Genomic DNA, 15,007 nt, shown 5'->3' with positions numbered 1-15,007 from the left:
TATCTTTAGGGAAGGAATGTTATTTTTAAATTGATACATGAAATGAAAATGAACAGCTTCCAATCTAGGTAGTATAGAAATAGCTTTAAATCTATCTCCCTCTGACTTTGAATCAAGATGAAGAGACATATCCTGACCTTTCCTCAGGCTCTTGGGTTCATTCTTGAGGGAAGTTTTTCTCTGGGGTGATAAATAGACCTCTGTACAGGAATAACACTGGATCCTTTGTTCTTTAACCACAAATGAAGTCTTAAAGTCTTTCACTCATTTGTCACTAAGTCTGAAAGAGTAATATCAAATATATTGCACTATCTGTAGGTATTAGTGTTAAAGAAAAAAACCCATCCTTCTCCAATTTTTAACTGATCAAAATACAAAATACCATATTGTACAATCTAACAAATTTTGAAGCTGGGTATAATTTTTTAAAGGGGAAATAGCTGTCCTGAATTAAGATGATTAACTCCATAAAGGGTGACATTAATTTTTTTGAGAACAAGCATTGTTGTACAGAAAGGATGACAAAACTTGTCTTTATCACATGTCATGAAGTCCTTGTGAAGGTTCTAGCTAAAGTTTTGGTCTGGGGCATCAGCACTGTTACTAATATTTAATAAATGGTAGAGCAGTATAACAACTGACAGGCTACTATGCACAACTCACAAAATTCTGTGTCTTTCTTTGGGACATGGTAAACAGAATTTCTTAATTTTAATATAGTCATATGTAAGATTCCCCTTTTTTTTGTTAGTACTTCTGTCTTAAGGAACATTTCGCAACCCTGGCATCATGTAAATATTTTTCTATTTTATCTTCTAAAGCTTTATTGTGTTACCAATTAGACCTACTAAATTATATGGAAGTTGTTTTGTATTCTGCATACATCAAGTAGGAGGCAAATGTTGGTGTCACTTGTTTTCTATATGAAAAGTAGTTGTCTGTGTGTGGGTGTGCTCAGTTGCTCAGTCATGTCTTACTCTGTGTGACCCCATGGACTGTAGCTCACCAGGCTTCTCTTTCCATAGAATTCTGCAAGGAAGAATACTGGAGTAGGTTGCTATATCCTACTCCAGGGGATCTTCCTGACCCAGGGATTGAACCCACATCTCCTGCATTGGCAGGCGGATTCTTTACCACTGAGCCAGTGGGGAAGCCAAGTTGTTTGGGTATCCTTAACTCAAAAACCTTTTTCCATACTGCTTTTCAGTTCCACCTTTGTTGTGAATCTTGCATGGATTTTATGTGTGTACCATCATGCTGTTTGTTAGTAAAGACAGTTTTAATTCTTCCTCTTCACTCTTTAGGCCTTAATACTGATTAAAATACCAAGAATGGAAAGAGTTGTTTTATTCTTTATATGAAGGAAAAAGTATTCAAGATTTCGTCTTAAGTATGATATGAACTACAGGTTTTTTTGTTTGTTTCTGTGGATTCCCTTTGTTAGACTGAGGGTCTCTACCTTTCTCTAGCATTTCAAATTTATGTTCTCATGCCTACAAAATAAAAACTAGCTTTTGAGAACACATTTAAACCAAAATATATACATTTAAGCACATTAGAAAATTGTCTACTGTTGCAGCAGTAGGGTGAGGGGAGTGGAGATAAAGGGTATAAAGACAGAATAAAAATTATTAAAGACACAAAACAAGAGGGCCTTTCCTTGCAGGGACCAATGATGGCTTGTCAGGAACAGAGGAATGTAATTAACTCAATCCTCCCAGGAACAAAATTTTTAAAACAAAACATATGAAAACACAAACATAAATATATTATCTAGAACATGAACAAAATAGCATTTAAAAGAGGAAAAGCTGGAATGAGGAACAGCTTGCAAAAATACTGACAGTGATATGGGCTTTTCATTCTGAATAACAAGTCTAAAAAACATGTAAGTCTGATTCTCAGACACACGGGTGTCATTTACAGTTGGAAGGGAGAAAGTAGTGTTTTGGAGGTTCTGATTTAGATATCTGAAATACTTTATCTCATTTATCACTCAGTCTTTATAACCACATTGAGCTAGATACTGTCTTAGTCAAGACTTTTTGTTGTGAGAAATAGAACTCATCTGTAATAGTTTTGAGGGAAAAAATGGGAGTTTATATAAGGATGCATGGTTATCTCACAAACTCAAGAGCAAGAATGCAGGCAGATCTCCAAAGCTGACCAAATCCTGGGCAGTCGTTATCTTAGGTTGGTTGTCTGGAGACATGTTATTTTACCTCTGCCTCCCTCTGTCTGATGACTTTCACCTATTCCCCCTGCCAATTTTTTGTTTGTTTGTTTGCTTCTTCAGGTACATGGCAGAAGACAACTATTTCATAGCTTGAGTGTCTGCTTGTTCCAGGCTAGCAATGGACTGTACTTACTGCACACCAAAATCCCAGGAAAGAGGATGTAGTTGATCCGGCTTGATCATACTGATTGTGGTGATGATGGGGGATGGGTGGTGTCCCATGGTACTTAGTTAAAGTGGTTGCCAGCACCCACCACTGTGGGAGAAGAAGAGGGTTCTTGGGGAATGGTCTGTTTCTAAAATCTCTACCACAACTAACAGGACTGAGCAACATCTGCCAGATGAACGAATGACATGAGATTCAGTGTTCTTCAACTTCAAAGCCCGTGATTTTTCTAATACATCATACAGCCTTCAAATGTTTGCATCTGAGATAACTGTGTCCACTACCTCAGTAAAAGAGAAAGGTTTTGTATAAAAGCATTTCCAGGAAACGGATGGCACATTCAAATCACAATAATTTGAAGAAGTTTATAAAGATTTATTTGCAAAGGTGTGGGCATGGTATAGGGAAATCACAAGGGAGGTGGGCAGTTCCTGAAATCTAACATTAGAGGGGCTCAGCCTTAAGAGGTAATGGGAGATGGTGGTTCAAACCAATATTGTAAACCAATTATCAATCAGTTAAAAAAAACAGAAACAAAAACAGAGAACTAAGTAGGGCCACGAGGTGGGAGTGAGATTTTAACAAGGGGACTCAAATGAGTCCACAACCCTCATAGGGAAACCGAGGTCCGAAGGATTAAATGTCTCAGCCTCACACTCCTACTTCCCTCTGATATTCTGCCTATGCTACTCACTGGCTGAACCCAGTAGAAAGTCAGAGGTAAGGGAATCTGTTGATGTGGTCCATACAGCTTAGCCTGTGAAGCTGAGAGCTAAGTGAAGAGAGTGAGGGATTATACTAAAGAGAGAAACAACTCTCTAGGTCTTTAGACTGGAAAATAAAAATAAACACGTGTAATCAGATTCAAAATTCAAAAATGAGATTTTTTTTAAGGGTGTTCCTAGAGGTTCTAGATATGTTTAGTTTTCACGTCTTGGGTAAGCCATATATATTAAACTGATTACATCAGGTGAAGTCATTAATTATTGTGCCTCAGGGGCTTCCTTGAAGGTCCAGGGCTCTGGACACTTTCATCAGAACAGCTTTGCTTTAGTATGGTTATTACATCAGGATTCTGCATAAGATTTCACTGAGGAAACAGAGCTATAGCACCACCTATAGTCAGGCAATGTGCTAAGGACTAAAAAATGAATCTCAGATTAGTGAGGAAGTCAGAAAAGCTAAGTAACAGTATACAGTGTTAGGAAAATGCACAGGTTATGAAGGGAACCTATTGATCTGTGCTTAGTCGCTCAGGAGTCAGTAACTGGAAAGAGAGGTAAAGAAATTCAGAGAACACTAATGTTGTCCAAAAGAGGGAAGAGGAATTCAACAACTATGTAACTCTCTGAAACGGGGGATATCGCTCGGAAAGAACGAGATTACAGATCCATGACAAGGATGGGAGCTAGGATGATTTCACGTGATACGCAAAGATCTACGCTCACGCCTGCTTTCAGCCTTGCTCTGCCCCCATCCCATCCTCCGTCAAACTGGAGTGGCATTTCGACAATTGGATGATTTGGGAGAATGGCATTGAAACATGTATAATATCATATATGAAACGATGCCAAAGAATGCTCAAACTACCACACAATTGCACTCATCTCACATGCTAGTAAAGTAATGCTCAAAATTCTCCAAGCCAGGCTTCAGTAATACGTGAACCATGAACTTCTTGATGTTCAAGCTGGTTTTAGAAAAGGCAGAGGAACCAGAGATCAAATTGCCAACATCTGCTGGATCATCGGAAAAGCAAGAGAGTTCCAGAAAAACATCTATTTCTGCTTTATTGACTATACCAAAGCCTTTGACTGTGTGGATCACAATAAACTGTGGAAAATTCTGAAACAGATGGGAATACCAGACCACCTGAACTGCCTCTTGAGAAATCTGTATGCAGGTCAGGAAGCAACAGTTAGAACTGGACATGGAACAACAGACTGGTTCCAAATAGGAAAAGGAGTATGTCAAGGTTGTATATTGTCACCCTGCTTATTTAACTTGTATGCAGAATACATCATGAGAAACGCTGGGCTGGAAGAAGCACAAGCTGGAATCAAGATTGCCAGGAGAAATATCAATAACCTCAGATATGCAGATGACACCCTTCTTATGGCAGAAAGTGAAGAGGAACTAAAAAGCCTCTTGATGAATGTGAAAGAGGAGAGTGAAAAAATTGGCTTAAAGCTCAACATTCAGAGAACGAAGATCATGGCATCTGGTCCCATCACGTCATGGGAAATAGGTGGGGAAACAGTGGAAACAGTGTCAGACTTTATTTTTTGGGGCTCCAAAATCACTGCAGATGGTGATTGCAGCCATGAAATTAAAAGACGCTTACTCCTTGGAAGGAAAGTTATGACCAACCTAGATAGCATATTCAAAAGCATAGGCTATGGTTTTCCCAGTGGTCATGTATGGATGGGAGAGTTGGACTGTGAAGAAAGCTGAGCGCCGAAGAATTGATGCTTTTGAACTGTGGTGTTGGAGAAGACTCTTGAGAGTCCCTTGGACTGCAAGGAGATCCAACCAGTCCATTCTGAAGGAGATCAGCCCTGGGATTTCTTTGGAAGGAATGATGCTAAAGCTGAAACTCCAGTACTTTGGCCACCTCATGCGAAGAGTTGACTCATTGGAAAGGACTCTGATGCTGGGAGGGATTAGGGGCAGGAGGAGAAGGGGGCGACAGAGGATGAGATGGCTGGAAGGCATCACTGACTTGATGGACGTGAGTCTGAGTGAACTCCGGGAGTTGGTGATGTACAGGGAGGCCTGGTGTGCTGCGATTCATGGGGTGGCAAAGAGTCGGACACGACTGAGCGACTGAACTGAACTGAACTGAACTGAAGTGAACGAATTGCTAGTCCAGGTTCGATGCATGATACAGGATGATTGGGGCTGATGCACTGGGATGACCCAGAGAGATGGTACGGGGAGGGAGGTGGGCGGGGGGTTCAGGATGGGGAACACGTGTACACCCGTGGTGGATTCATGTTGATGTATGGCAAAACCAATACAATATTGTAAAGTAATTAGCCTCCAATTGAAAGAAATAAGCTTATCTTAAAGAAACAAACAAACAACAACAACAACAACGAAAAATTGCCCGGGGCTGGGAAGGTATCCTAAGCCAGAGGCCCGTAGGCCCTAGCGGGAGCTGGCGCCTGCAGAGTTTCACAGAATAGCTGGCGTCTCCCAGAGCGATCAGGTTCCAGCTCTCACGCGGGGAATGGGCGGCCAAGGAGAAGGTGCTCATTGGTTGTTTTAGTGGAGCTTCGAGAGGCTGGGGAAGGCTGATTGGTGCAGGTTTTTAGCTCGGACCACGCCCACCTCTTCTGGAGGCTGCAATCTGGTCAGGACCCCGAGGCCTTCTGGGTAGTTTAGTTGTGTGGCGGCTAACGGGGCTGGGAAGCACGGGGCCAGCTTTAGATGAAGAGAGCCCAGGGCTGGGCTACAACTGAGGGCGGGCTGAGCCGGGACTCCGGGTAGAATTCTTGGGTTTCCTTCCCCACGTTTTTCTGCCCCTGGGCCAGTCTCTGCTAACCCCCTACACCAATGCGTTGGTTCCTATCCGGCACCCGGGTCTCCTGGGAGCCCAAGACCTTAAATGGCTTTGAGAAGACAGTTCTAGGTCACTCAGCCAAATCCCAGTGTTCCTGGCCATACTCGCCCGTCACCACCCACGTTTAACACACTATATCTATGATCAGGCAGTTCCTCTAGTCTGGAATGATGTGTCAATCTCTGTCAACTCCACCCCATTTTCTACCTTTAATTTACTGATTATTCTTTAAGGCTTAGTTCTAATGTCACCTTCTCAGTATAAAGCCTGCCCCATTCTTCAGGAAAGTATTCGATTACCTCTTAAGGAGTTCAGGCTCTGGAACTGTTGCCCAATGTAGAATTACATCTATGACATTTGAAATGTGATGGAATTTTGAACAAATCAGCCTCTTCGAGTCTCAGTTTTGCAACTCAAAATGGAGGCAGTACCAGCGCCTAAAGGATTTTGTGAAGATTGAAAGAAGCTATTAGAACCTAAGTACTTAATAAATGTGAGTGCTGTTATCTGTCTTCTCATATATAGTCTTCTACTTTGTATGGGCCTGTTATATAAGTTTGCCCTTTGTATTACCATTACTGGTTCTTCAGTTCAGTTCAGTCGCTCAGTCGTGTCTCTTTGCGACCCCATAAACCGCAACACACCAGGCCTCCCTGTCCATCACCAGCTCCCGGAGTTCACCCAAACTCATGTCCATTGAGTCCGTTCTTACCAGCCCTAATAGACTTAGAGCTTAAAAGCTGGAACTGTGTCTTGTTTATGTCAGCATGCAACAGTGCTGGGAAAATATTAAGTTATTTCTCAGAAGACTTTTTTTTCTTTTAAAAAAGCACACTTTCCTCTCCTTTCACCGTCTTTTTTTTTTCTTCTTTTTTCTCTTTTCTCCCACCCCCACCTTTTAACAAATTTTTAAGCCTTTTTGAAACAGAAAATTTAAAATTGGATAAGGAACTGAGATCCTGAGGGAAGAATAATGGTGACCAGGAAGACCTTAACATTCCCCTTTCCCTGGACTACCCTTAGGACAAGTTTCTTCTTGACTGTTGTCCCTGATCTCTTTTCTTAGAGCATTCACTTTAGAAACTTGGAATTGCAAATTCTTTCTCTGCGCCTTTGAAATGTACAGAAACCTACCTAAAAACCACTTTCCAGTTTTTAGACCAAGGGAATGTCTTACTCAAGGACCCGGGAGCCATCCTTTTGAAATATCCTCAAGGAAGATTGCACCCCTATTACCTAGTCTCTGTTGGGAGGGTAGGGATCTAACTTTAATGGGTGTCTTGCCCCAAATTATAAACTACAGCATGCAAGCTTACTTTTCCTCTGGGTAAGAGCAATTACCACCCACAGGTCACCTAAATATCTCCCTACTGCAGCTCTTAAAAATTCTCCAGCTGCTTGTTTCAGCAGAGTTGAATTCGATCTCCCTGTTGCAGTAGTCTTAAATAAAGTCTTTCTTGCCTGCTTCGCTTTGCCCTGGTGTAGTTTTTCTTTGATGATGTAAATGTTTAAGTACTTTGCTTATTGTTTCTTCTTGATTATAGTAGTGTCTCAATTCCTCCTTGTTATCTGAGAAATGCTTCTTACATATTCTCATATCTACAGACTCACCAGTTTGGACTCAAAAGAGTAGAGCTTTGTGGAGCGAAGCTACTACTTTAGGTCACTGTAGAGGGTAGTAGGTGATATGCAGGATGTGGAAAGGGTTGTATATCTATCTGAGAGCCTCCCAAGTGAGGTGCATTCATCTTAACAGAAGTAGCATCAGAAAACAAAGCACAGGCCTGTATCATTTTTTTTCCCCTACCTATTATGAAAGGAGCATGAAAAGATGCAGTCTTCAAAGAAAGAGAACAGCTGAGAATATAATGCCCTTTCAAGGTATGTTGGATTAAGTTAAGGAGAGAAGCTAGATGAGGCTAGAAAGATTGAGATAGACAATAGAAAGACAAATAGAAAGTCTTCTGAAATGGTGGAAGTAGTGTTGGAGTGATGTTCCTTAAAATATAGGAAGTGAAATGTTTCCATTTAAGATGAGGAGGTAAGATGGAATAGGACTGAATTGGAATTAAATGATAGATGGCTACCAAAAATGAAGTAGGGAGAAGAGAGTTAATTAAGGGCATGGGTAACAGGGAAGAATCTGGTAGTCTGAGAGGCTTGATAGAGGTACATATTACTTAGATATAATGGAAAATATCAAATAGTCATGCATTTAAGGAAACTGGAGGACTTAGAAGAAGGCATGTGACACCTGGCATCTCCTACTTGCCCTTTCCCAACACGGAGAAGCACAAACATACACCAAATGCAGTGTTGATAATTTAATGCCGACACAAATTCCCCCTCATGGGCTACTGGAGGCAAACAAGATGAAGTTTAGGCTGCTGAGCCCTAATTTGTCTTTTTCTTCTTTTCTCTAGCTCTCTTTTCTTAATGTCTTAACACTGCTCCCCGACTCTTTTTTTTCTTACTTCTTCCTCTACTATTTCTCATATAGGAGCAGAGTGGGTGAGGGCAGATTCAGGAAGAGAGAGTGGAGTGTGAGAAAAAAAAAAAAAACCAAAACAGGTTACGTTGAAAGAAAAAGTTTATTCCTAAATGTCTAGGCAGAACTCAGTCTGGGAAGAGCATATAAAAGTGCTATGCAAAGAAAATGAAATAGAATTAAGTGTACTTAAGTGTTTGTAGATCCTGTTGTGAGAACTTAGAAGAAAATTACTCAGCAGGAAGATTTCCAAGTCTCATGAAAAAGGTCCAAGAGAACACAGTGTTTAAAGGTACATCAGATAGATGAGCATTAAATATCAATAGGATCTTCCAGGCCTGATGCTGGTGCAAAGAAACCTATGAATGCTCTTTCCTGGAGCCTCTCAGCACAGGAAAGTTATCCAACTCTCAGGACTGGAGGAGGAAGCTGCCCCTTCAGGCATCTTCCCACTAGACAGACTCTGCCTGGGAAAGGCTGCTCCTCCCAAGGGCCCTCACCATGGCCCCCTTCATTTCTTTGTTTCGGAAACTGTAGATGACGAGGTTGCACATGGGGGTGATGATGGTGTAGAGGAGGGAGAAGGGCTTGTCTTTGTCAGGACCGTGTGTGCTGCGGGGGTTCATGTAAGAGAACATGGCCGAGGTATAGAGAAAAATGACCACGGTCAGATGGGAGGCACAAGTAGAGAAGGTCTTGCCTCGACCAGAAGAGGAGTTCCTGCCCAGGATGGAGGCCAGGATGTGGGCATAGGAGATGATGATGAGCACCATGGGGCTGAGCAGCACCACAATGGCATCGGCAAAGATGACTTTCAGACTGAACTGGGGGTCTCCACAGGAGAGAGCAATCACTATGGGGGCCTCACGGAAGAAGTTTTCTATGTGGTTGTCTCTGCAGAAGGGACCACGAAATGTCATGTAGTCAAGAAGGATGCCATTGATGAACCCAAAGGACCAGGCTGTACTCACCAGGCTCACACAGACCTGCCGGCTCATGATCTGGGCATAGCTAAGTAGGAGGCAGATGGCAACATAACGGTCATGGGCCATGAAAGCCGAGAGGATGCACTCGGCCACACCCACCGAGAAGGCCAAGTGCATCTGGTCATGCAAGCGACAAAGGAGGCAATACGGTTCTGCACTGTCAGGTGGACCAGCATGTGTGGGATGGTGGTGGTGATGACAAAGGAGGCAATACGGTTCTGCACTGTCAGGTGGACCAGCATGTGTGGGATGGTGGTGGTGATGACAAAGGAGGCAATACGGTTCTGCACTGTCAGGTGGACCAGCATGTGTGGGATGGTGGTGGTGATGACAAAGGAGGCAATACGGTTCTGCACTGTCAGGTGGACCAGCATGTGTGGGATGGTGGTGGTGATGACAAAGGAGGCAATACGGTTCTGCACTGTCAGGTGGACCAGCATGTGTGGGATGGTGGTGGTGACGACAAAGGAGGCAATACGGTTCTGCACTGTCAGGTGGACCAGCATGTGTGGGATGGTGGTGGTGATGACAAAGGAGGCAATACGGTTCTTCACTGTCAGGTGGACCAGCATGTGTGGGATGGTGGTGGTGATGAAGCAGACATCCAGGAAGGACAGGTGGCCAGGGAAGAAGTCCATGGGGCTGTTGAGCCTGGGGTCTGTCCAGGTGATGAAGATGATGAGGCCATTCATGGCCATGGCAAGGCTGTAGAGGGCTAGGAAGAGGGCAAAGAGCAATGCCCGAGTGGGTGGGGAGCTCTGCTCAAAGCCCACGAGGATAAACTCAGTCACGGTGCTGCCATTCCTTAGGTCCACTGGTGTGGATCCACTTGAGGAGGAGGGACAGAGAAAGCACAAGAGAGACAGCTGTAGAGTAATGCAAGGTACTCACTTGATCCCAGAAACACAGCTAAAATAGCACATGATGGGTGAGTGGTGATAAATATTTTGTAATGTAAGTAAATATAAGTAATTGGCACTGTATGAGGCAGTGAGAGTACCATAGTCACCATAGGCTGCATCCATGGAGTCATAATATTAAAAATAAGGAAGTGATGGCTATATTTTATTCTAGTTTAATCAGGCTGAAGTCAAGTAAAGTATCTGCTCCAGGATCCTCAGTGTTGAAAGATTAGCCTTTAGTCCAAATGCATTCAGAAGTGAAAAAACAAGATAGATTTCCAGAACCCATGCCAAACAGAGGAGTGGAGTATTTCAGAGGAGCGGATGTTAGTTCATAGAAGATTATATCAAGGATGCACTTGACAGACACTTGAAGGTGTATTTTTCTAAAAAAGAAAAAAATGCTCAAGTATGGTGGTGGTGGTTTACTCACTAAGTTGTGTCCGACTCTTGCAATCCCATGGACTATAGCCTGTCAGGCTCCTCTGTCCATGGGATTCTTCCAGGCAAGAATACTGGAGTGGGTTGCCATTTCCTTCTCCAGGGGATCTTCCTGATGTAGGAATCGAAGCCGGGTCTCCTGCAGTGCAAGCAGATAATTTACCAACTGAGCTACCTATTTAAAACAATGAGTGGGTTGAATTTTTAGAGAAAATTGTTGTTCAGTCGCTAAGTGGTGTCCGACTCTTTGCAACCCCATGGACTGCAGCACACCAGGCTTCCCTGTCCTTCACTATCTCCCAGAGTTTGCTCAAACTCATGTCCACTGAGTTGGTGATATCATCCAACCATCTCATCCTCTGTTGCCCCCTCACCTCCTGTCCTCAATCTTTCCCATCATCAGGGTCTTGGGTCTCCTGCATTGCAGGCAGATTCTTTACCATCTGAGCCACCAGGGAAGCCCCTTTAGAGACAATAAAAACATGCTAATCCTCAGGATTATCTCTTAGGTGAAAATGATTAGCACAACTTGAAACATCATGCTCAGCTCGTCCCAGTCATCCTACTTCTTTCCAGTCTCAGGCTCCCGGTGTTTGCTGCTGCTGCATTAACTACCCACATGGTGCATGCTGGAGATGGGCCTGGTTGTGAGCTCTTGCATGCTACCTATCAGTTTTCCTTCTTAGGTAGGAATTTAGCGCTATACATAATTGGGTGGAAAGGATCCAATCATCCTGTGAGAACAGGGAAGTTCTGAGTAGGGCACAGATTCAATATTTCTGAATAGACCTTCAGACAACTTCAATCTGTCCCTTTACTAATAGCAGTAAATCTTTTTCTTTTTCTATCATCAGAGAACAAGCATTCAGAATCTGCACGCTCTATTCTTACTGTAATGTTTCGGAAGTCATTATGTTCATATTAAGTCTCTCCTGCTTTTTAATCGTGTTTTGGAGTTAGGATATATCAGATAGATCCCTTCTACTTTCGGATGCTTATAGACACTGTATTCCTTCTTAACGTTTAGTTCTTCATTTCCTCTTCTTCCACTTCCTTTTCTACACACTCTCAATTTCCCCCTTGTTTTCCTTTCACCCAGTTTTTCCACTTATTTCTACTTCTCTTTTCTTTTCCTTCTTCCTTTCTCATCTCTGGTGGTGGGTATCTATCATTGAGCTGCCTCTGGTTGAATTCCCCTCTGCTCTCCATGTCTTTAAATCTCTCATGTTGCCTAGCTTAATTTTAGAAGATATATATGCCGTTACTGCCAATTTTTTTAGCTTTGCATTCCATGTAGGTGTTTCTTGATAGGTATAGGCAGTGTTTGGGGAGTAGGCCATTCCCATTATATCTGTTTTGGAATGATCCCCTAGAACTTGAACCTAGAAATTTTCATATTGAGGGCCCAGAAATGTCACAGAGGGCAGAGTGAACTATTTAATCCGAGAGTGGCTTTGAATCCTGGGCCCCTGTGGACTTGTTGACGCTGAGGTCAGAGTCTGGGCAGGAGAAATAAGTGAGCTACATTTCAGACAGGTGGACTTGACTAAGAAGAAATTGAAGTTCAATTTATGGAATTATTCTGATCTACAGGAGCACAAATGTTTATTTGTGGCTTGTTTGTTGGAGAGAATATTCTGTGATACCTAGTGCCTTGTTAACTACCATCAGGGGTTAACCAGTTAAACATTTGTGTAAGTAAATGGGACAATATCTTGAAAATCACATCCTACCTCCTTCTGTTGCTTGACTGATAATCATGTTTGTCTCTGAATCACTGTGGCAAATAACAGAGAAACTCATGGTGTTTGAAGAACTTGTCCAGGGAGGATGGTCTGACCTGGTGAGCCACTCTGGAAGAGAAGTTTTGTGTGATGACCTTGTTAGTTCTCTGTCATCTATACCATGGGTGATGAATGTTTACTTAAATATTAAATAATAATATTAAGTCATGTGTACTGTGCTTTATAGAATAGGTATTCAGTCTTACATGTCACATATTCCATTTGTTAATAACCTTATTTTGCCTCCACCTTTGTTATAGAGTATATTTTTACCTTCTTTAGGATTTTAAATTTTGTCTCTGTGCTAACTAATTGAATTTTAGCACCATGACTTGAAAATCATAATGCTGTCTTATCTGTTAGCTGAAGAAATATCAGCAAGAAAATAAGAAAACATTCATTCTCCTAGAGCTTCAGATAAGCTAACATTATTCTGTAATATAAAATATGTCCTTGCAAGTATTATTTCTGACAGAGATTCTTCTAAGACTGGGCATTAGAAATTGTTGCTATGTGCTATAAAGCTAATTTCAAACCCCTAAAATATAATTTTTACTGGTGGTCTTAATTATGGCCATAGTGTTATTTAAGTTGATATCTCTCTGTTTTCTGAAAGGTCTATATACTTATGACATTTGTTGGTCATGGGATTTTCTTCTGCCAAGTGCTTAGAGATAAAATCAATAACTACTCATGACTCCTTGGGTTTCTTATTTAAAGAACTGGGAGTCTGTAATTTCATTTAAATTAACAGTATTTTATAAAGTCGTTCACATATATCATAATGTTTGACTCTCCGATTTATTATTATATTTTAAGAGTACAATTTAATCTCATTGAAGAACCTCTGTCATTTTGGACACTGCAGCTAAAACACAGTTTGTTGAGGGGAAAAGAGTAGAAAATGAATTTTCACTTGTGGTCTAGTTTGACCTCAGATTTGATTTTGTTAACTCACAGTTGTGATCCATTTTAGAACTGTCTGCAAGCAAAGCTCCAAGAGCCTTTCAACAGAGCAGTGATTTGCATTGGAGGAGCAGCCACATCAAAGTAGAAGTGGGACTGTCTTAATATACCACACCTCTGGTTAACCAAAGACTTAATGAGGCAAGAGAACACAAAGCTAGATACTGTTAGGGGTGTGTAGGGTGGGGAATAACTGCCTCCATGTTCCTGATGTTTCCTTCCACAGGAACGGAACTGAAGTAGCACCACACTCCTGACCCTTCCCTTCGCCTTCATTCACACTATCTCCTGGGAGGTTGAGTAGCTTACTTGATTTGTGATTTTAGAAGGAAAGCTGAGCATATGTGTCTGTCTCCTCCAGCCTCCCCTTGGGAATGAGTGGCTTTTCTCAGGGAAGACTCACCCTTGTTTGGGGAGGTTCTGACGGTGTACTGTGCTGCCATTTATATGGGAAAAAGTCTAACTCTGTGCTTCCGCATTAGGAAGTCCAATTGCTAAAATTTCTACTTTGTTATAAAGAAAATTGGGATTTTATCCTCCATTTGCAGACTCATTTCTCAGTTGATTCAGAAATTATGGGAAAGAGTAGTGTTATTTCCTGGACCTCCTCAAGTCCCAATAGATTATTACTGTAACATTATCACATATATAGAAATAAAATTACAAACAAAGCTGTATGATCAAGCTTTGGCCAAAACAAAAGATACTGAGCCATAATGGTGTTTGGCAGATCCTGAGAGAGAAGAATTTTGCTGATACACATATACTGAATTCTCAAAAAACAGTGCTGGTGAGTTAAGTCTATATTCCTTGACCACAGGAGCGCAATGAACAAAGTGTGCTACTGTAGACTAGACTGATGGGAAAATGTCTCATTGTAAAATAAGACTCTGGTTCCTGTCATATCTCCTGAAGAGGACTAGATCCCTTTTGAATAATTCAGCATTTAGCCACAATGTAACTGTTGCCTTCCTAGCATGCTATGACCTAGGAAGAGAAAATATAATATAGCAATATATTGCTTATTTATTCTGTGGAGTATGTTTCTTTTAGGGATGAGGTTGGCTCACTTAAGTTGTAAAGAGGGACTCACCAGCCTTATTTAAAATCATGTAAACTCTTCTCTTAAAAAGAACTTCAGACTCTATGAGGCTCCTTTAAAGAAAATGTGCCTCTAGCAATTTTAATCCTACACAGCTTGAAATATGGTTTCTCTTGTGTATACTATAATTTCATAATTCTTGGATTAAATACAACATTTCATGACCTCAAAGCAAAAATGCATCATTTTTACAGGTGAAAAATCTTTATGGTAGATACATTTATCCTAGGATTCATGGATTGCTAGACAGATATGTTTCATAGTGTCGGTGCATGTCTGAAATGTTGTAGGAAAAGTTGTGTGTGTAAGAGCCTTTTTTCTTGGTGAGTTAACAGTTCAGTCAACTTCTAAAAGGTAGCTGAAACTCACAA

General features: G+C 41.6%; 1 protein-coding gene across 1 annotated transcript; it reads right to left on the bottom strand.

Moving 5' to 3' along the window:
• Positions 1-8,907: 8,907 nt before the first annotated feature.
• Positions 8,908-11,695, bottom strand: LOC128048120 (olfactory receptor 10AD1-like). The gene is made up of 3 exons (XM_052640559.1): positions 11,676-11,695; positions 9,957-10,269; positions 8,908-9,561 (listed from the first exon to the last, which is right to left on the bottom strand). The coding sequence occupies exons 1-3, from the start codon at positions 11,693-11,695 to the stop codon at positions 8,908-8,910; spliced, it is 987 nt and encodes a 328-aa protein (XP_052496519.1).
• Positions 11,696-15,007: the final 3,312 nt, after the last annotated feature.

This window comes from Budorcas taxicolor, chromosome 5 (genome assembly GCF_023091745.1).
Source record: "Budorcas taxicolor isolate Tak-1 chromosome 5, Takin1.1, whole genome shotgun sequence".
Lineage (NCBI taxonomy): Eukaryota > Metazoa > Chordata > Mammalia > Artiodactyla > Bovidae > Budorcas > Budorcas taxicolor.
Note: the sequence above shows the minus strand (reverse complement) of the source record. Positions and strands in the feature narration are given on the sequence as shown.

Bases quoted from the DNA above. Each gene is read 5' to 3' on its own strand.
- LOC128048120 (XM_052640559.1), bottom strand. From the start codon at position 11,695: ATGACTTCCGAAACATTACA. The intron at 10,270-11,675 runs GTAAGAATAGAG...CTCCTCCTCAAG, and splicing joins ATGACTTCCGAAACATTACA to TGGATCCACACCAGTGGACC. The intron at 9,562-9,956 runs ATCCCACACATG...CGCTTGCATGAC, and splicing joins CCTTTGTCATCACCACCACC to CAGATGCACTTGGCCTTCTC.